Consider the following 23,559-nt stretch of genomic DNA (forward strand, 5'->3'; position numbering starts at 1 on the left):
GGACATTAATTCAGTGCCAGCATACTCAATTGCCTGTGATGTGACCGATATTCAATGCGCTTTTATGCAGGTATGTGAACACTGATGGGCCGCAAGAAGAAATGATCAAATTAATATCACTGAAAGACCAGAGGCTGTGCTGAAGTGTTTAAATGACAACAAAATAAAAACCAACCACCTGATTTCAGTGGCTTTTTAATCATGAAGGCTCATTATGCATTTGTAGCCAACTTAGTCATTTTTATAGTAGGCTAATATAGCTACTATAGATACATACAGCATGTGTTTCCTTCATTATAAGGCTTATATAAGGCTTTACATTTTTTTAGGGCTCCAGACATATTTGTTTTTTGTTTGTTTTTGTCCAATATGGCTCTTTCAACATTTTGGGTTGCCGACCCCTGTACTATACCTTTAAAGTTTAATACCCATATGCCACAAGGGGGTGCAAAACGGAACGTGGAAGAATTGAGAGAAATATATTACTGTTTTCAATGTATTTTAAAAGCACATTTTTAAGATTTGAATTTATTGTGAGACCTGAATGCATGTCTTTACTTTTTCAATTTTAGGTAGTGGAAATAACGTGTATAAATGTATATATTGCAAAATGCAAAGTCAGTTTAATTTTGAAAAAAACTTTTAATGAAAAATTTGCAACTTGAATTCTGTGTAATGCCATACATGCTCTAAATGCTTTGAGTGGAAATCAAAAAACATTTGCAGGGTTAACCCCATGTCGGTTACCATCAAATCCTGGTATCTTTCTACTAATTAGCCTGCTTCATTGACCTCTCCGAATTCACAACACAAGCAGAATTAAATCCACAGTCAGATTTTGCCTCACACAGAGACCAGCTCCAGTCTCATGGTGTTTGACTCCAGCTTATCTGCCACCTAAACTCCTACCCAAAAAAAATCAATATACTCAATATACAAAAAATCTTCTATCCACATGATTGTTTGTGCACTCAACAGTAAGAAATTGCAGAGTGCGAACAGACGTCGCTCTTCACTGCTCCTGTATGATTCTGATAGGACAGCAGGGGCAGCGTGTGGAGATATTTAGATGCAACCTTGTGCTTCACAGGCTTGCAGGCTGCAGGAGTGTAAATATGCATAATTAATGCAGTGGAATGACATTTTATGACAAAATGTCTCACAGATTTAAACTTTTTTCAAAGCTGTTAGTAAATATTAATTAAACAATAACTTGGAGGCTGATATTTTAATAAGGCTAATTTTTTAAAAAGCATAATATTTAATGATGAGATTAAGGACAATTTAAAATAAAGACAGATAAACTTGAGACAAAAACACTGCTAGGTAATAGCCTATTTTCAGACAATATACCTTGCTTTAAATGTAAACGTAACAAACAAATGTGACAATAGTTGTCTTTTTTTAAACTTGAGATTTAAACATCACATAAAAGCGGAACAAGAAAGCTTTTCATAGCTGTATGGTTGGGAAAGGAAAATATTTAGCCGAGATCTCAAATTTTTATGAAATTTATTAAATGTCTTTAAGTAACATGTTTACTTAATATTTCTTAATCACTCCATGTCTCTTGGAATCATTGTGCATTTCAAATTGTGCTTCATACAGGTAAGTGGGCTTGACACCTGTAGAAACACTCTTCTCTCTCATGCACCTGACACTTTATCCAAATTCTATCTTATAACACAATAAGGAAAATAATGCTTACTATAGATGTACCACAATCATGTTGCATTGATTGATTTAACCTTAAATAACTTTTGCACAATATTCACCTTTAATACAGCTCTTGCACAATGATTAATGATTAATGATTGTTGGCATGAAATTAACATTTTTTTAACCCAAACAATGTATTTTAATATGACCAAAAATATACAAGTGCATCTTAGGCTTTTGTTGTCAAGGGACACAAATTATACAAATTATTCCAGTGAACATACCAAAACATAAACTTTTTTATTTATTTGAAAATTATACCTGAAGGGTAAGATAAACTTCCAAAAAATCTCTGAAAATATATAAAGTATATATTTTTATTATAATAAGATTAACAGAGGCATAAACATGAACCATTGTGCACACTTCTGAATGCTTTGGAGCATGTAAAAAAGGATAAGTAAAAAATGTAAATATTGCTAATCCTTTTATTTACATAAAACTTCATGAAATATTTTGCTATCAAAAATGCTACAAAATAAAAAGAATAACAAATAATAAAAAACACATTTTCTAACCCATCTTTGTTATAAACTTGAAGATAATATTATAAAAAACAAGATTTTGTTCAGGCACTATAGGAAGAATAGCAACCTGTTGATTTGCTTAATCACTGACAGCTAATAGGTTAAAGACATTCAGATAAACTTACTACAAAACAAGGCAAAAAATAATTAAATAAATAAATAAAGTTTCTGCAGTGAATCAGGCATGCCAAGACCTGCTTTACAACCATAAAAAATACCTGCAGGAGCAGATTATGTGTCACTATAAATTTATGAGTCATGAAGAATCCTACAGGACTATAAAAACTTAGTCAGCTCAGAATTAGTCAAAACAATGACTCTCAGACTTGGAGATCATCTGTTAATGATAACAGTCTGTATCAAACCACTCTCTGACTCAGTTATTCTCCTTGCAGAGTCAACAATTTCCAGCTGAATAACTCATGACTCTCACTTGCGTCTGTTTTCAAACAACTCAATGAAATATTCCCTAATCAAAGGTTCACTGAAAAATGAGAACTATTCAACAAAGCTAATTATTTTCCTGGGAAGAAGCTTTGTGCAACTTGTTAGAAGTTTCCATTTTCTTCATTAATTTTCTTGTCGGCTTAGTCACTTTATTAATCCAGGGTTGCCACAACCGCCAACTTATCCAGCACATTTTTACGCAGCGGATGCCCTTCCAGCCGCAGCCCATTTCTGGGAAAACACACGCATCCCACCCACGCACGCACGCACGCACAACTGACAATTTAGCCTACCCAATTCACCTGTATCACATGTCTTTGGACTGTGGGGGGAAACCGGAGCACCCGGAGGAAACCCACGCGAACACAGGGAGAACATGCAAACTCCAAACAGATATGCCAACTGAGCCGAGGCTTGAACCAGCGACCTTCTTGCTGTGAGGCGACAGCGAGTTTCTGTTTTAGATCAAGACAATTATTTAACTCATTTGTCAGTTTGTAGGAGACAAACATAAGTCATGCACTTATTACATACCTAATTTTTAAAATTATATAATGATTCAATGGGCTCTATGCACAGCGGCACATGACATATTTCTAGTTAATAACAATGCGTTAGTTTATGCGGGACCAGCTATGATTAATCAATCACGTCCCCCTCTCGAAATTAGTTTATAAATAAACTTCACTTAACACATGAACAAACAGGAAGCAGAAGTACTGATACACCAAAACTATATAAAATAATAAACAATTATTTAAAATACAGTTTATGAGAAATTATTTATGGTTCATTTACTGATCCAAGAAATATTAACTATTGTGTGTACTGCAATAAGAACAGTAGATATTCAGTTGGGCAAAAGGAAACATTATTGCAGATTTACATGTAGATTTTTTGATATTCAGCATTCTGATTGTGTTTCTTTTAAAGAAAACCCACAACAGGAAAAATTTAAAAATGCATTTGTTTCAAATGTTTGCTTTACTGCAATCTGTTACAAGTGATGTATTGAAAAATCACAAAAACATTTCGGATGAGTACACTTAATTAATATTTCTAAACTTTAAAAGCTTAAAAAAAAATTACATTTTGAAATATTATATTTAGATAAAACTAAACCAAAAAAAGTCTAAACTAGAGCCAAAGTTGGTCCATTGTAACCTTTGATTTAGCCTTCCATTCCACATGAGAAGAGAGTGAGAATGATGGAGAGGGTTGGGATGAATGCCTTTAACACAAAGATCATGACTTTTTTTGTTTGTTTGTTTCATTTTTGAACTACAAAAAAGCAGACTGAAAATAAATGTTTAAAAGCTGTAACTATAATTATTTAAAAAATATATAAAAACCATTACTAGAGGACAGAAAAAGGACAATGCAGAAGATAATGGAGTCCAAATCAAGGCAAAAAAAACAGCAGCTTGACTAGTTTAACTCCATTCTGTTATAAATTGGATTGTTTTGTTTTTTTACTAAAATAAGTTCATTATAAAATGTAAAATATATACTGCATTAGATAATATAAAACAATTCGTTTTAGTTATTTTTATATATTAAATAAATGAGAAAAATCACCATATGGCAGATTTACCTTCTTCAGAACACCGCCCTCAATCAAGTCTAGTTTTTTTTGTCCCTTCATATGAAAAAGCTTGGAAACCTCTGCCCTAAACCATGTTCAGCATAATTGCAACATGGCCAGCCCACTCTAAACCAACCACAAGTTAAGCTCTAGGGCACAACAGGGGTTGGACTGAACTTCAAATAACAACACCATAACACCTCCAACACAAGTAATTGCTCTAACATTTATAGGATGCTTCATACCGAACCCCCAGCAAGAAAAGCTGCAAATCTATAAAGACTTCCTTTCATTTCTGGAGTGCAACATTTCCACACTCACCCTTTTTGCGTGTGATTTACGGATGGAGAAGACTTTGGCCTCTTGTTGTGGAGATAAATGCATCTGGATTCGATTCATGCGCAGTATGTGTGTGACTTTTTGCTTTAAAATAGTTTGATGCTCATTCCTGTGTGGTCTTAGTCAGCGCTTATAAACTACAGGAGACTAGCTCAATAAAATGCAGTCCCACTGTGACTCATTAACTATTGATCCATTAGATCCCTCAGACAAACGAGCTCAGAGGTGCAAATGAAAAACAGAAGAGGTGAAATTTAGTGTTACTCACCTCGTCCTCAACTTCCCTCCTTCGAGCCTCCTCAGCACACCGCTGGATCTCCTCCTGAATCATGCGTGCATATTCGGAATCCCGTTCCTCCCTATGGAGAATAATACATACTTGAGCAAATGAAAACCACTGAACAAAATGTCTGTTCTACTTAAAATACACCTATTATAACTCTCTAAGAGTGTGTATGTGAAGTTTTAGCTCAAAATAACCAACAAATAATTATCCGTAAATTTTTGAAACTGCCCCTTATAGACTATGATAAAAATTGTGCCGATTTGGTGACCGTTGCTTTAAATTAAAATGAGATTGAGCTCCCAGCTCTACCTTCAAAACGATGTTTAAACCCCTTGTAAAGCAATTTTTTGCATAATAACTACCATTTAAAAGGACAGTTTAATCTTATCATTTGCAATACTGCTTAAAATTCTGCCCACGATAAAAACCAGACATCATAATAACAAAAAGACCTCCAATCGGTTTATGCAATGATTTATTAGCATGTGTATTTATGCCTTGCCATATGATCCTGATAAGAAACAGATTTTCTGACATAAATTTAAATTCACTTCATAACTACAGTCTGTTTGAAATCCTCCTTTTGTGGCTAAATATGGTTCATTTCACAGAATGAGAAAAATGAGAAATCATACCTTTTACAGCATTCACTTGAGTGATAAAAGCTAGGTTAGCATTAAATTATTAATACACTTTGTCATACAATACCCAGTATGGCTTGAAAAAAAGTAATAGTTTTGATAATCCCACAAGCATTTGTTTATTTTATTTTTTTTAAATTTGATGTATTTTTCAGTTTCTTTAAGCCTTAACCTCTTTGCTCAGCAAAATCTATATGTACTTTATGCATGATGGCGCCCTCTAGCGTCCAGTATGAAAGGAACAGAAATAACGTTACAGTGTGTGATCACAACACTGTTTCAGAGATCTTCACCTCTGCAGAAGAGTGAGAATACATTTATTTGGTGTGTGTGAGAACTTGTAAAGAAGTTTTGGTTCGAATTGTATCTTTATTTAAACACCCCTTCTACCTTTTCGCATTCTTTTAGTTTAATTTTTTTTATTACTCAGAATCTGCACATAAATCTCAATATTTTCTTTTCACCTTTTTTACTTTGTTTGGACATTTTTTAAACAAAGAAAAATGCATGGCTTTAATTCCAACTTTTCAACAATTTCTAGATATTCAAATCTTTCTGTATGTGGAAGAACAAAAAATGTGTCAGATATTTTGTTCTATATGAAGAGCTATTGTCTATTGACTGACTTGATTTAGTTAAATGTCCTGTAATCCTCTTAATTTTTTTTATTTTCATACACTTTTATACTATTGTAATTAACTTACCCCTTCCTTTGTTTTGTTAGTCTCTTTTCTCTTTGCAGTTATCGTAACTTGTATAGTCCTCCTCTTATATTGATCTCCTGATTGCAGTTGTATATTTTTATTCATGAATAATAAATAAATAAATAAATAAATAAATAAAAACCTCTGCAGGACAGTGGGTGCCAGGGAACAAAGTTTATTTTTTAACATACTTTAGCACGTCTGCTGGTTTATTATATATGATTCTGAAAAGCTAGATTAGCTGTTTCAGTGTGTTTGATTATGGTTGAGCTCTATTGGAATGCAGTAGTAGGCAATATAAACATAATAAATCGTATAAATAAAAATTGACCAAACATTTTAAAATATACAAATGACAACAAACGAACACTTATCTCTAAAAATACAGAGCATTTCTGTTTTTGGGTAATTAAATATGAATTATGTTGTCATTAATATTGCAATAACACCAGAAAATATTGTGATATGGTTTAAGTCCAACCTTCCCTTATCTCAAACCTGTTTGAGTGTCTTTCTTCTGTCAAATACAAAATAAGATATTTTGAAGAATGTTGTCAATCAATAGTCATTAAATTTAATACTTTTTTTATTATTAAGCATGTCAAAGTCTACAAAATTCCTCACAATATCTTTGATGTTCAAAAGAATAAGACCTTAAAGGTATGGAAGCACTTGAGGGCGAGTATATTTTCTTTCTTTTTTGGTTGACCTATCCCTTTAATGTAACAAGGAAATGCATGGACTATCACACACATGGGAAACTGGTGGACTCTGGACATGCTATCAGCTCCTGAATGGTCATATAAAGTATATAGGTATATTATATAAGTATATTGAGTAAACTGTCATATCTTATATGGTGTGCTCTGATAGACGGTGTGTTTGCTATCTTACAGCTGACGAGTGGTCTGATGCTGTGGCGTCTGCACTCTCTGCTGCTCCTCATCCTGCAGTCTCTTGGCTACTCTGATGTCCCTCTGCACCAGCTGACTCCTCTCCACATTTGAGCTGTAGTACTGCTCGACTGGTGGAGGACACAACATGAGAAGTTATCGTAAAGCAGATGGGGAAAAAATGCTACTGTTTAAAATGTGTGATGAGAATGACAAGGATGAATTACATTAGGTCAAAAGTGACAGTAAAGGGTATACAGTTGAAGTCAGAACTATTAGCCCTCCTGAATTATTAGTCCCCCTGTTTATTTTTTCCATTCAACAGAGAGAAGATTTCTTCAATACATTTCTAAACATAATAGTTTTAATAACTCATTTCTAATAACTGATTTATTTAATCTTTTCTCAAGCACGGTTCACTTGGCCGGCCCAGGCCCTGGGCCTGAGAGCGGTTCACTTGGGCTTTGGCACGGTACGTTTGTAGTGTGAGTGCAAAACGCACCAAAGTGCTAATAATTCTGACTTCAACTGTATATTTTTTATGCAGTTTTTCATAATACTAGAAAATATCAATCAATTTTCAACAAAAGAAGGGTTTCAAAGGAACACCGGAAAGCAAAAAAGACTAGCACAAGTGTTAGTTTTGGAATTGTTGTTGGAATTGTTATAAATTACATCAAATATTTTATATACATAAAAAAAGTTTAACATTTTGTCAACAAGTATGAGTTTAATTTGGTTTAAAGTGATAGCAAATTAAGTTTCAGTTGACTAGAAAACATGAATCTGTTGTCAATAAAAGAAAAGTGCTTAGAAATAGAATAAAAAAACACTAAAAAGCCCACTGTAAACATTAGTTTTGTATACGTGTTAGTGTGTGTGTATGTGTGTGTGTGTATATATATATATATATATATATATATATATATATATATATATATATATATATTACAGTTTATAAAGATCAAAACGCTAGAGAGCACCAACAAGAGGACAAAAAAAAAATCCTAGATTTCACCATTTTGCTTCTATAGTGTGTGATATGCCACAATGTAACAAAGGCAGAACAGACCAAAATTGTACCACATATAAACACAGGACATTTTGCAAAATCACTCAAGAATTGAGAATAAACTTACCAAACAAATAGGTGAATAAATAAACTAACATTCGGGCTGTAGCCACAATTGGACAAGCTGATCCTTCATTTCTGCTGTCCGTATCCATTTAATTTTGAGCAGCTGTATTTGATAAATAACTAAACAGTTTGTTTCCTGTGAAAATCTCCAGTTTATCCAGTTTGTTCTAAGGGTTTCCCTTACACTTCAGGATTCCTTAATTTCCTCAGAAGAATATCAGAGATGCTCTAATGATAAATCTTAAATATTCAACAATCATGAATCATAAATATTAAACAATAAGCAAGAAGGTCAATGGTTCAAGCCCCGGCTGGATCAGTTAGCATTTCTGTGTAGAGTTTGCATGTTCTCTTTATGTTGACTTGGGTTTCCAAAGACATGAGGTATAAATGAATTGGCTATAGTGTATGAGTGTAAACGAATGTGTATGGATGCTTCCTAGTACCTAGTGCAGCTGGAAAGACATCCGCTGTGTAAAACATATGCTGGATAATTTGATGGTTCATTCCGCTGTGGTGATCCCTGATGAATAAAGGGAATAAGCCAAAGGAAAATGAACGAATGAATGAATGAATGAATGATTGGAACACCTCCAACATACTTCCAAGCCACTTTTAACACACCTCATGCCTTAAAAAATCTGATAAGGTCATTTGAACAATAACATAAATAGGAAATTAAAATCAGCCTGCTTATCTTGTGGTGTGTGCCCAACATAACTCAAATATTAATTTGGCAATCTCTGTTCTCTATACAGCTACCTACTCAGATCTTTCAGGATATTTCAATTTTACAGACTCAGATTTGAGATCTTGAGTTTATTTTTGTACTGACATGCTCTTGTATTTCTAAATGTGTGAATACCAGCACCCTTTGGAAATGTACAAAAAAGATGGTTGAATATGTCAAGGCAGAGAAAACACATTTTAAGCTTGTGTTAACACTGCTTTAGGTGTGGCACAAGAAAAAAAAGGGGAAAAGGCACTTACTTTCCTGCTCTTGCAGATTATGAGCTAAAGCTCCATCCTCCAGTACAGCAAAACACTGGCACACTGTAGAGAAACAGCAGTCAATACAACTGGCCAAAACTTCAGGCTACAGGATAAGCTTCTGAACTTTCATCAGTTGTCTTAAGGATCAATTCAGAGAGTAGAAGTTAAGTATGTACACTATTTTAACTAGAAATAATACACATTCAAAGCTATTTCTGGAGACAATGCAGACATTTGAGCCTTGTTATTTCATGCTTTAAGTGGTCAATTAAAAAAAAAAGCAATTTAAAGCTTCATTAAAAAATGTTTAAACAACTATATTCGTGTCTCATATTTCATAACAAATAAAGTAAGTTGCATCTTAAAGTTTTACCAATTTTAAAAACAAGACTCTCAAATTTTATGAAGCCATAATAATAGTCTGCATGACAAAAACTGACCCTGGAAAGTTCAAAACAAATTTACACTTGTGGTTTTGGCCCTGTAAGTTTCACATTTCACTTTAAACACCGCGTTTAAGTCCTACACATCCCATGAAAGCTTGTGTTGAAAAAGAATCTTAAAAGGAATCTGTTTTGACAATAATTTGTCTCCAAGTTAAGTTATAAAACCAAACAACATTTTAGAATGTCAAGGGGGTAAAGTTTTTCATTGGTTTAAAAGCAGAAATATGAAAACTGCATTTTTTGTCTCCGTAAATGTACTAAATTTTCCCAAGTTGTCCTTGAAGTGGTAAGACTGCCGTTTTAGATGGATGAAGAACTATTGTTTTCTAGTAATATTGCTGATGCTAGGAGTAATAGTGTAGTATCAGAATCAGAATCAGTTTTATTGCCAAGTGTGCTTCACACACACAAGGAATTTGTTTTGGCTACAGAAGCTTCCAGTGTACATAAAGTGACAAGAGACAACACAAAATAAATATGAAAAAAAGACGATAAACATTAAACAGAGATGCATTAAGTCAAGAAATCTGGATGTTGAGTTGTATGTTCAGATTTGTTATAAATATACAGGTTATAAGATGCTGTGTACAAATGCGAATGGAGAAAGTATTGCATTGTATATTGATATAAGGTGCTGATGTGATAAAAACAAAACAAGACAGACTAACAAAAACAGTGCAATATTGCTGATGCATGATATTAGAAAAACACTGCAATATTTTTTTTTTATTCTGCGATATACAGTGCATCTGGAAACTATTCATAGCGCTTCACTTTTTCCACATTATTTTAATGTAACAGCCTTATTCCAGAATGGATTAAATTATTTATTTTCTCAAATTTCTACACACAACATCCCATAATGACAATGGGAAAAGAGAGTTTTTTTAAGTTGTTGCAAATTTATAAAAAAAAAAAAAAAATAAATGTACATAAGAATAAGATATCAACTAAATAAACAGCGCTTGTTTTTTTTTTCTGATGATTCAAACTGTATTTAGGTATTCAGAAATTTACTCATCACATGTAAAATAATACTGCAGAAACTATTTTAGAAACAATTCAATTGTTATCTATTTGTTAAAGTTTTAAAAAGTACAATTTCTTATGCCAGAATGCTTTTAAAACCCTCACATGGTCTTAAAAATACTTGCTAATTGATAAATTGTAAACCAGACTTAATGTTGCATTTGCTCGTGATGTGACTATTGCGAATGAGCACATTGCAATATTGATGCTGAAATGATACATTGTGCAGCCCTAGCTGAAGCAATCAAATAAGCTTAACATTATTTTACCCAGAACATATCCTTAACAAATGACATACAAACAATCTAAAAGCATCGCTATAGGTGAATTGAATAAACCAACTGGCAGTAGTGTATGTGCGTATGAGAGAGTATGAGCGCTTCCCATAACTGGGTTGCAGCTAGAAGGGCATATGCTGCGTAAAACATATGCTGATTAATTTGGCAGTTCATTCCGCTGTGGCAACCCCTCATTAAAAGGGACAAAGCCGAAAAAAAATGAAAATCTCTCTGACTTGCTGATAAAACATCAACCTTCAAAAGCTCTTAGGTCAGCCAATTTAGGGCTCTTCGTGGTTTACAGAGCAAAATGGAGGGTAGAATAGAGCCTTTGCCATAGCTGCTCCAAAAATATGGAACAGCCTTCCTGTGGAAATAATAACTGCTCTAACACTATTTTTAAATCTAGACTGAAAACATTTCTATTTCATCTGGCTAACTTCCACGATTTTTAAAGCTCCCTTTTATGTGTGTGCTTTATGTTTTGATCATGTTTTAAATTACTATCTGTTTTGTTCGGCACACAACACTAGTTGCATTTCATCAAGCTTTAGTAATAAATTGAAAATGAAATTTTTACAATTTAAGTAAATCTTTTGTTTTATACCCAACGTTTTCTGTTATATCCTCAAATGCACATAAAACAGGTGGATGAAAACTAGGGCTGCAAAATATACTGCTTTAGCATCACTAATACTATCACAATGCATCGCAGGACATGCAATGCTGAGTTTGTAAAAGCATCCAGGCATAAGAAATTGTACCATTTGTGACTAACAACAATTAACTTTATTGAATTATTTTCATTCTTATCATTCAGTTACTATACTTGAACAGTATGTTAAGACTCCAAAAAACCTTTTTCAATTGTATCATTTTCTTGACTGGGTTTATGGATTGGTATGCATGAAAATACAACACATGCAAACACAGAAATGCTCTACAAATAGCACAGACCACATCGAAAATGTGTCAGGGGACCCCAAAAGGTTTATAAATTGTTATATTATTAGATTTTATGGAGATGCAGTCCCACTGCAGAATCATCCCAATCAATCCCAAACATTGTAAATTCTTTCCAAATAAAGATTTTAAGTTATCTGATGATATTGTATTCATATTGCAATATATGTCGCAAAATAAATAAATATCGCAATGATAGATTTTTCCAATATCTTGCAGCACTATTGATAACAAAACTATTTATATCAATTTGTGTTGACTGCCATTGTCACTAGTGTTACCGCACAACAAATATGGATCCCATAGAGAAGATGATGGCAAATCCAAAAAACCAACTGCACCGCCCAGCAGGAAATCTGCAAACAGTGCACACCAGTTTCAAATATAGTCAGAAGCAACCTCAAATTCAGCTATACAGGGAGTTGCAACGAGTATGTAGTCTGTAATTGACACAACAGCTGGAGACTGAGGCTTTACTGCTGGTCAGGACCGAGAACATTACAGACTATGAGAGCAGTAAAAGTGAGTGCTTTCCTAAATCAAGAGCCGCCTCATCACTGCAACTCCTGGATTCATACTTAGCAAGACTGAAACACTAAAATGAAAGCACATCTGCTTTACTTCAGGATGGGCTGAGCAATTATACTGAATTAGAGTGGCTGGACCATAATATCCTAATGGAGACATACTGACTTCAGCACAACCCCTGACCCTGAGCAGCTGGTGGAAATCTATGTTTAGCTGCGAGCCTTAACCGTTCCGTCTGGTAGGGGCAAACTACTCACCCCCAAAAAGTGCTAGCAGAGAGAAATAATCATTCTTCGGGGTATTCCAAATATAAATGCCACTGTTTCAACAAGACAAATGTATTTCCTGCTTGATCCCACCTGCTGCAGGTTGCGATAACCCATATCAGGTTACACAAGCACCTCCCAACAATGCCCTCACACTTCCACACTGACCCGAGCACACACACGCACTCACACATGCATACGCCTGCACTCAAGAGGAATGCTTTCCAGATGTGCCAGCAGCAGAAAAAAAGATGTTAAGCTGTGCAGGAGGATAGTGAGATTGTGCTGTTTACTTTGGAGAGGCAGAAGGAAAGTGTACAGATAAGGAAAGAACATACAGTAATGGTCAGTTTCTTTGTCCTCATTTGAGACGTCCGGAGGCTCTGCAGACCCAGTAGCTGGTTTGTTTTGTTCAGCAGCCAACATACTCTATGCCTGGGGATAGGGGATGACAAGAACTCTAATATCAACAGTTGCAGTGTTTGTGTGTGTATATAATTATAAGTCATTTTTGTATATATATAGTGAAAGTCAGAATTATCAGCCCTCCTGAATTATTAGCCCCCTGTATATTTTTCCCCAAATTTCTGTTTAATGGAAAGATTTTTTTCACAACATTTCTAAACATAAGTTTTAATAACTAGTTTCTAATAACTGACTCCTTTTATATTTGCCATGATGACAGTACACAATATTTTACTCGACATTTTTCAACATAATATTTAGCTTAAAGTGCAATTTAAAAGCTTATCTAGGTTAATTAGGTTAATTAGGCAAGATAGGGTAATTAGTCAAATACGTGTATAATGGTTTGTTCTATAGACAATTAAAAAATAAATTGCTTAAGGAGGCAAAAATATTGAACTTAATGTTTTTGTAAACATTAAAAATGGATTTTATTAAAAGCTAAATCAGTTTTGGGATACTGTAGTAATGTTTTCTGTAATAATCCTGGGAAAGAGATATTACAAGATTCCTTTAATATATCTTTTTGAGCCAGACTTGAAGTATCAGACCATAGATCTACCAAAAGGATAAGTCTGAGTTCTTATGTATCTAGTAAATGTATTGTGTAAAACCCTCCATTTAAATAATTCAAAAATATTTTAATAGACACGCTGCATTTGAAATGTTTAATATATAGTTTAAATAACAAAACACACGTATTTTTAAAAACCTGGAATATGTTGGACCATTTATAAACCCTTTGAGCTGTGCCTACACTGAAAAAATGTCTGCAAAATGGATGCATTTGAACAAACAAATTAAATTTAGTAACGTTCAACTTAATTTGTTTAAATTTAGCCCAAATAAATAGTTTACAACCACTTAACTTAAATAATTTCAGTGTAGATAATACCCATTGTTATCACACTGACCACTTATTTGCTGTTATTTGATTTCTGCTTTACTGAATTTGATTATGTATGTTTTTAGATTTGTATACTCTGATGCTTTTTAATGTTAAATATTCCTTTCGTTAATTGTGTTAATTGTTATATTGTAAAACGATAAATAAATAATTAAAACTGCTTTTATTCTATCTGACAAAAAAGTAGGACTTTCTCTAAAAGAAAAAAAAATATAGAAATTACTATGAAAGATTTCTTGCTCTGTTAAACTTCATTTAGGAAATAGTTGAAAAATATATAAAATAATTCACAAGAGGGCTGATAATTTTGACTTCAACCATATATGTGTTTGTGTGTGTGTGCGCGCGCGCATGCTTTAAGGCATTGAAAAGGATGCAAGTAAGATCTGAACGTCAGCAACTGAAAAAAAAAAAAAAAAAACTAATTGCATATTCTGAATGTTGTAAAATCACACACAAAAAACATATTTTTACATCAGCATCAAATTTACAAAATGCATGAAGAAGCAATTATGGTATTTGAACACGATTTCAAAGAAACCATTAAACCTTGCATGGGTCTTGGCAGTTGGCAAAATTTTGGGAACTCGAAATGCACACTTCACAACAGTGTTTCTGAACATTTGAAGATCTTAAACTTAAAAATCCCAGTGTACCAACTAACATCGCTAACCACTGGTAATCAACAGCATTTAAGTCATTTTTGCAGATCTGTATGTAAGAGTATTGTTCTGATAAAGTTGTCATCTGTAAACATTTTAGAAACAAAATATTTTAAACATCCTCCAAGCATTTATATTATACTATATTTTACAGATTATTTTAAGATTACACATCACAGTCCAATCAATTTAGTTTGGATTAAGCTCAAATCTAGTCACTGTTTTCCAAACTCAAATTAAATTAAATATAACTACCAAAACAGGACTATCTGCTAAATTATCAAATAATCAATCTCCATAATAATCATAACTACCATTCTAAGGAAATACAAGACACGTGCAGCCTAAGCAAACATGCTAGCCAAGAACAACATTATTCATATCCTACTCCAAACAATTTAATTAGGATCAAGCCTCTAGTCATCTAGTCATTTACGAAATTAAAATTAAAAAAATTAAATATGCAATAGTGGGCTATCAATTTTCAGTATCCAAATAATAATTATAACTACCGCTCCAAAGAAGCGCAAGACGTGTGTAGCCTATCCTAGCATGCTAGCCAAGCCCATACGCCTACAGCTAATAATTGAAAACATCAGGCTTGATTCTCTCAGCCAACACAATCCTGATAACACTAGAACAACAGAATATGCTACTGACAGCTGGATTATACCAGGAAAACACATTGCTCTTCTCTCTAAACACTAATGTGTCCTTCACTACACCCAAGCTGATAAGACTGTTCGGGCGCTGACACAAGTTCCCACCTACTGTTATAATCTTGCCAATGCTAGGGATTTCACCTCGTCTTTATCAATAGCAGAGATACACCAGAACTGCTAACAACCTTGCACCGTCAAAAAAACATACACACACATACACACACACTTACAGATTCACTCGCTGAATGTCTCATCCATTTTAGTCTAGCCAGGAGGTAGAGGGAGCGCACCTGTGTTAAATGTCACTTTAAAAGGGACTCTTCTGGACAGCTTAAGCACCTGCTAACCTGCACTACATATTTCATTTTAGGAGGAGGGGTTTGAAGCTACTGGCCCAGTTCTGGTAGTGCTGCGTTTAAACATTCAGGTGTCTGGCTGAAGCGTTGATGGAACTGAGGGAGTGGATAGAAAGTTGTCTAACTAGTTTTGCACAAGCCACGCCAAAAACACGCTCATATTACAAAAGGCAGGCAAAACGTGTGTTTGAATGCATTTTGTGAAAACAAGATCTCTTGAAGGCCACTCACTCACTTAAAAGATAAGATAAAGTGCCATTGGTTGCAGCAGGAAAAACAGAGATTGAGACAGACAGTGGGATGAAATGTTTTAGTAGAAACTGGAATGATGCTACATTATTTACATCTATTGCTTGTGTTTTAATTGTGTTTTAGGTATGATTTTACAGTGCTCTATAAATGAATGATTGATTAATTAATTGATCAAAACACGTACAAAAATGTCAAAGACTTGATATGGTATATGCTACTTGAAATACAATTAAAAAAATGCTGTTTTTATTGCCACGTCAGAATCTAATTCTGCATGTCAAAAAACAATAATACACAAGTTATATAAACACAAAGATGCTAAACATCCAGGAAAAATACAGCAATAAAATGTAAACAATGTTTTAAAAATTAAATTGTGATAAAATCAACATTTTAATTAATTAAAATAAACAAAATAAACGGTACTGTAATAATACAAATGTATTTTTTTTAATACAATTTTTTTGTTTTATTTATTCACGTGAAGTTAAATTTTCTTTATTGTTGATGCTCAAGAATCATTTCTTATTACAGATTATAATTTTTGCAGCAAATTTATTATTTTTTTTGTGGAAAATTTTTTTTTTTTTTTTTTTTAAGTAGCATTTATTTGAAATAGACATTTTAGTAAAACTTCTACTGCCACTATTAACTAATTTAATGTTCCTTTTGAAAATATTTTCAAAGAAAATAAAGCCAACACCAGCCATTTGAATGGTAGCATAAACAAAGTGTGCAACAACCAGACATATATAAATATCTGCCTGGGCAAAGGTTTCACAGCACCGAGAGGAAAAAGGGTCAGTGAAAACAGAAGCAATGCAAAGGGGTTAAAGTGCAGAGAGGAAAGAGGCTGCTTTTCCTCAAGGGATCTGCGATTTAGAGACAGTGTTCCCAAGACTAAACCAAGAGCAAAAACACATCCACAGGAACCGATAACAGACGAGTGAAGACAAAGACGGCTCGCTAACATATATTTATTTCTCAATGCTTTGGGGAACCAGTACCAAAAACAAACTGAGGAAATGAAAACACTGTTGCTCACAGGCCATGTTAAAAGGGTATAAGCCCGATGGGAACAGTAAAACACACGTATATAAAAACACAGGCATTAGTTAATTGGGTGATACAGGCAGGCAGTATGGTGGTCCAATAGGGTCTTTGTTCAACATCTAGAGCTTGTTTAAGCATAAAGATACAAAAGCAAAACAATGAACTCATTGTGTACAGAATGGGAACGGAAAGGGAAATCATCACCAACATTTCCCCCTTCAAAAGAAACACTGGGTCAAGCTCCTTTATGTAGGACTCGAACCAAAGAGACAAAATATGAGCAAACAAAGCCATATGGAAAGGTTCTTTCTTTCTCCAATGGAAAAAAAAAAGACTTCAGAGAGATACAGCAGATGTCTGGAATGATAATCAGATGTCAGATGCAAAAACATGCAGAACATGAAATATGACTAGTCTATCTCTGCCTATCACACGGCATCAACAATCAAGCCATGGATATGTATCATGTAGAACAGCGATGCCCACAGTAGGGCCCACGGGCCAAAGTTGGCCCATCGTAACCTTTGATTTGACCCACCACCCCGTCTGAGAGAAAAGTGAGAATGATGGAGAGGGTTGGGGTGAATTCCTTTTGTACAGAGATCATCATTTCTATTTTGATGTAACCATTTTTGTTTGTTCTATTGCTGAGCTACAAAAAAGGAAACTGAAATTAAATGCTTCAATTAAATATTGCAAATTAATCTCATTTTTTAAAATGTAAATACTGTCACTCTACGGATAAAGGACTACGCAGAAGAGCAAAACAAGGCAAAAACGATTGAAATTCTGTCATAAATTAGATTGTTTTGTTTTTACTGTTGTAAGTTTGTCATAAAATGTAAAATAAATACTGCATTAGTTAATGTGAAGCAATGTTTTCTAGTTATTTTTAAACCTTATTAAATAAATCATAGATATTTACATTAGATGTCGTCTACCCTGTTGTTGTCTATTGGAAGAAATGCGTCAATATAGCTGCCATTTTAGTACAGGGCAGCTCTCCTTTGAAATGAATGCGGGCCCAAGGTGCAGTGGAGGACTGTGGCCATCCAGAGCCAGAGATATACACATACATACATCTACGATCTGGAATTTTCCCAGTGGTCAGTATGCAAATATTTTCTTAAATTACGAAAATTATAATTTTACATCACTTTTCTAAATCGATGGATAAGTGACCGCACAGGCATTGCTGACAAAGAGCATGTGTTTGTGTGAATGGAACTGTATTATCCTACCTATTTTGATCTAATCTGTGTTCTGAAACACACCCCCTCTTCCTGCTTTCACTACTCATTCTAACGGAGGTAGTGATTAGTTTGTGAATGAATCTTCGTTATGAACGACTCCTTTACTTAATCAACAATAATACAAGTTTCTAGCACCGCAGCATCTAATTGTCATATTTCATTTACATTGTTTGCTTATTTTATTTAACAAAACTAGTATAAGCCTTGAATTTAGTGCAAATTGTTGCTACTTTGCCTTATGTTCAATGCAGTAAGAGACTATTGTCATCAGTAATGTTACTTGATTAGCACAAAAGTTCACAATATACAAAAATGTAAAAAAACAACAACGAAATCTTACCTATGAAATGTTCTATGTTTGTGCTTTGTTTGCTCATTACTACACCCGCACACAGCGCTTAAGTCTTCAGATTGGCTTTAGTCTAGACTAGTGCGGTTGAATGACTTTTGTCCTGGGAGCACTGTACCAATGTGGCAGCGCTATTGACGCATGCTTAGGGTCCATGTGTGATAGCTAGTGTATGTATACATCTATGAAAATAAATTAGGAAATTACCCATGGCAACTTTATTTACTTTCAGCCCACTAGCCTCTATCAAGATTGGTTTTTGGCCCTTTAGATGAAAAAGTTTGGGCACCCCTGAATGTTTGTTTGCAGTGTCAAACGCACACAGACATGTGCATGAGTAACTTTCTCTTACCCTCCTGGACTCTGGGCAGGTTGGATTGATCCACCTCCAGCTCTGCCATCACTGCTCAACAGCTCATGGCATTCAGCAACACCTAGATTCACGAAAGAAAGATTTTAGTCCCTCACAAAAGCAAAGTAGTTTATTTAATCACTTCACATGTCTTAATAGATACTGAGGTAAAGTTGGTTTTATATTCGCACAGTTTATCTTCTTAATAATTTCCCTTCAGAAAGTATTATTTGCAAATTCTAAACAGGGGAATTATATAAGGTGCAAATGACTATCAAAGTACAACAGTGGCAAAGAATATTTTGTGAAGTTTTATTATTAAGGAGAAAGTCAGAATGTGCAAATTTTAAACCAACTTTTACCTCAATAAATCCACAGGGGGAAAAAAGTTTGCTCGGCACTTACCTTAACAACTGCATTTGAATTGCAAATGATCATTTTATGTGCGTTTCTGTATTGTATATTGCTAAATGAGCGTGTTATGATGATGATTAACCGTCAAACAAAGATTAACAATCTTTTTTTATCTAAACTAATTTGAAAACTACAATGCAAAGTTGATCCTGCACTAATTTATTGCCTACATTTTTTAATTACAAAAGTAACATGATTTATTATTACTTAAAATGTTATTATTTACAACAGATATAAAACTAACAAGAATTAAAAACACATTCTGAACAAGGTGTTGAATAAGAATTAAAGATATAACATTTACAGCGTTTCTTTTAAATAAAAAGTTAATCCATTCTATTGAGCCACGTGTAAAGTACAAAACACGTAAAGCAAATAAAGGAAAACAAACACGTATATATGCTACTTAATCGTAGAATGAAACCTTTTGCAATAATGCATTTACACAAATCATGAACAAACACTATATGAAGACAAAACATGACGAGGTAGCATGCGGCTCTGTAACTACACATAACGAAACTACAACTCGACAAAAACAAACCAGCAGAAGTGAAATGAATGAGGACTGTGTGGTTAACGTTAGATCAGTTTCCACATTCCTCACGTGTTTTTTTAACCACGATGATTCATCCAACAAACGTCAGACACCGAAAACATAATTCACAGCGACACAAACAGCCTCTTACCTGGTCTCTGAGCTCTTTTCTTCTCTACAAATGCGCTTTGTATCTTCAACTACATGTTGCATACTAGGGCTACTCGACCAAAAAGCCTCACTTCTCATAAGCTCATAGCTGAATTTGGCAGTGTCTCTGAACCAAACGCGAACTATAATTACGTAGTTTCAAAGTTTCCGACCAGAAAGACAACGAAACAATGGCATGAAACTTCCACAGGGATGGTAAGCCTGAGCGGACAAACTTCTGCTCCCTCCCTCCACCAGCACGCCCATGACATCATCGCACCGGCTCACCCAATCATACCAAACATTAAAGACATTACTTGCTGCTTATGTTCATAAACATGTTCATTTATTGTATTTTTTCATTTAATTATTCATTAAATACATAAACAATTCATTAAATTTCTTTTCAGATTTGTCCACGCGGAATGAACCGGGGACTTATCCAGGATAGGTTTTGCACAGCGTATGCCCTTCCAGCTGCAACCCATCACTGGGAAACACCCATACACTCCCATTCACTCACATACACTACAGACAATTTAGCTTACCCAATTCACCTATAGCATGTCTTTGTACTTTTGGGGGAAACCGGAAACACGGGGAAACCATGCAAACTCCACATAAAAATGCCACCTGACCCAGTTGAGGCTTGAACCACCAACCTTCTTGCTGTGAGGCGACAGGGCTACCCATTGTGCCACCAGGCCCCCCTTATAATTATTAAATTATTATAAAAAATAAAAAAAAATGTACTTTATAGAACATTGACTACGGTGATAAATATTTACAATAAATAAGTTACCATCATGTGGTGGAAAAATTCATTTTAACTATTACTAAAACATTGATTTCTAAAAAAACGTCTCATTCTTACTAGAAACACCAAATATTAGAAAACATATGCCTTCCTAAGAAAAGATGGTACAAAAACATATTACAAGAAGGGTCATTCAGAAGGGGGTCATCTGTTTTTTAAAATATGCATTCAATAAACACAAATCCTGGGAGCCATGTCCTGATCCTCAGAAGAGGAACGCTCTAAGCAGAACTGGGTGTCATCTGTGACAGTGTGCCTTGAAGAAGGGGAAAGAAGATAAAACCTGCTGGTTAGCCTATGTGCACTCTGCAGCAACCGGTGTTCCTGTATGACTGTCGGACCTATTCTTTGCAAAGAATAAAACCTTTTTGGAATTAAACCTTGTCTTTTGATCAGCAAGAGTCTCTTTATTGAAATGGCCATGACAATTATTTTAATAAATAAGCTATATATTTTTTCAATTATATTTTCCATCATTATACACCATTACATTAATTTATAAAAAATTTTAAAAACCTTGAAACATAATTAGGTGGGACTTAATGCACATTTTCTTAAATGCTGTGAACAATATATTATATTATATTATATTATATTATATTATATTATATTATATTATATTATATTATATTATATTATATTATATTATATTATTCATTCATTTTCATTTCAGCTTCGTCCCTTAACTAATCTGGGGTCGCCACAGCGCAATGAACCACCAGCTTATTCAGCTTATGTTTTACACAGCAGATGCCCTTCCAGCTACAACCCATCCCTGGGAAACACCCTTACAAGTGGAACACCCAGATGAAACCTATGTGAACATGGGAGAACATGCAAACTCCACACAAAAATGCTAACTGACCCAGCCGAGGCTCAAACCAGAGACTTTCTTGCTGTGAGACAACAGTGTTACCCACTGCTCCCCCACATTCATTTTCTTGTCGGCTTAGTCCCTTTATTAATCCAGGGTCGCCACAGCGGAATGATTTGCCAACTTATCCATTAAGTTTTTACGCATTTATCCAGCAAGTTTTTACGCTCTTCCAGCCGCAACCCATCTCTAGGAAACATTACACACACACTCATACACTACGGACAATTTAGCCTACCCAATTCACCTGTACCGCATGTCTTTGGACTGTGTGGGAAACCGGAGCACCTGGAGGAAACCCACGCGACGCAGGGAGAACATGCAAACTTCACACAGAAACGCCAACTGAGCCGAGGATCGACCCAGCGACCTTTTTGCTGTTAGGCGACAGCACTACCTACTGCGCCACTGCATCGGCCTGCTCCACCACATATTATACATTAAGTTATATTATATTATATATTGTAATAGTTTGTTTGTTTTTGTCCATAAAAAAAACATAAAAATCATAAAATGTAACCATAAAATAATCATCTTTTCACCATGTGCACATTTATCCAGTCCAACAAAAAAATATAGCAATAAGATTAAATCACCATAGACGATTAATCAATGATTGTGGCAAATATTCCAGATCATCTTTTTGCTTTATCTTAGGCAAGGTTCACACTTCCATGTGTTCTACATGTACGGTGTATTGCACCAGACTAAATGACACACTCTAAAAAATGTTGTGTTGCTGTAAACCAACATTGGGTTTGTCCATATTTACCCTAATGTCAGAGTACAACAACCCAGCATTTTTGGAGTGTGCCATTTAAGCTGGTGGACTACACTGTGAATGTAGGAGTGCTATTCACTGTTTTTTAGAGTGTGTCATTTAACAACCCAGCATTTTTTCAGCGTCATCAGTTTTTTTTGTTTTTAATTAATAACGTAATTCAAGAACATAAATTGATCAGCTTCTTTTCTGAATATTGGGGGATAATATCTGATATTGAACAGCCTAGCATTGCAAATTGTTATTTTCTTTTTTAAACTGTTTAATGCTGGGAGCAATACATGCAAATAAACGCCTCATGGGATCAATCTTTCATATATAGATCAACAAGTGCAGTAAAACTGAGTGACGCACAGTATAATGCGTCTGCTCTGTCTGATTTCACTCCAAGCTTTTATAAATGTCAAATGTGCATTGCTAATATGACTTCACCAATGGATGATAAACAAATGTGTTGCTGATTCAAATGTGTTGAATCTCAAGTTTATATTCCTGATGCTCTCCACTTTTATCACCCCAATTGATATAATGTTGACAGGATCAGTGTTGCAGCCAGAATCCCCAGTAAAACCTCTTTACCTATGCATCAGTTGTGAAATATACTTCCATCTTTTTCAGTATAAAAGGCCTACATAAAAGACAGCTGACACGTTCATAAAATAGACTTTTATGCGTCGTGGAGTTAATAGAAGGACATTTGCACACCTGTGTTCCCCGATTTACAAACTCAGTAAAACAGGTCAATGAGATTCAAAGGTGATAAAGCCACTGCGATCCCGATTTATTCATGGATGCATTAATGCAATGGGATCTAAATGTGAAAATAAGACGTTCAATAAAAACGTGGCATTCGGTATGATTGGTAGTGTGGGGTATATAAGATGAGAGAGTG

At 34.5% G+C, this 23,559-nt stretch overlaps 1 protein-coding gene across 14 annotated transcripts in view; it reads right to left on the bottom strand.

Moving 5' to 3' along the window:
• Positions 1–20,419, bottom strand: part of ccdc187 (coiled-coil domain containing 187) — a 32,526-nt gene extending 12,107 nt beyond the window's left edge. For 2 of the 14 annotated variants that reach the window (XM_073937914.1, XM_073937909.1), the window contains exons 1-7: positions 20,197–20,419; positions 19,094–19,175; positions 13,121–13,217; positions 9,270–9,332; positions 8,726–8,802; positions 7,143–7,272; positions 4,886–4,976 (exon numbers count right to left, since the gene is read on the bottom strand). In XM_073937914.1, the coding sequence (XP_073794015.1) occupies positions 4,886–4,976; positions 7,143–7,272; positions 8,726–8,786 (282 nt within the window). In that variant the 5' untranslated portion in view covers positions 8,787–8,802; positions 9,270–9,332; positions 13,121–13,217; positions 19,094–19,175; positions 20,197–20,419. Of the gene's footprint in view, positions 1–4,885; positions 4,977–7,142; positions 7,273–8,725; positions 8,803–9,269; positions 9,333–13,120; positions 13,218–15,708; positions 15,807–19,093; positions 19,176–20,196 lie in introns of those variants that run through there. The other 12 variants (XM_073937913.1, XM_073937908.1, XM_073937911.1 and 9 more) reach the window with 6 other exon arrangements.
• Positions 20,420–23,559: the final 3,140 nt, after the last annotated feature.

The sequence above is a fragment of the Danio rerio genome, chromosome 23 (assembly GCF_049306965.1).
Source record: "Danio rerio strain Tuebingen ecotype United States chromosome 23, GRCz12tu, whole genome shotgun sequence".
NCBI classification, from domain to species: domain Eukaryota; kingdom Metazoa; phylum Chordata; class Actinopteri; order Cypriniformes; family Danionidae; genus Danio; species Danio rerio.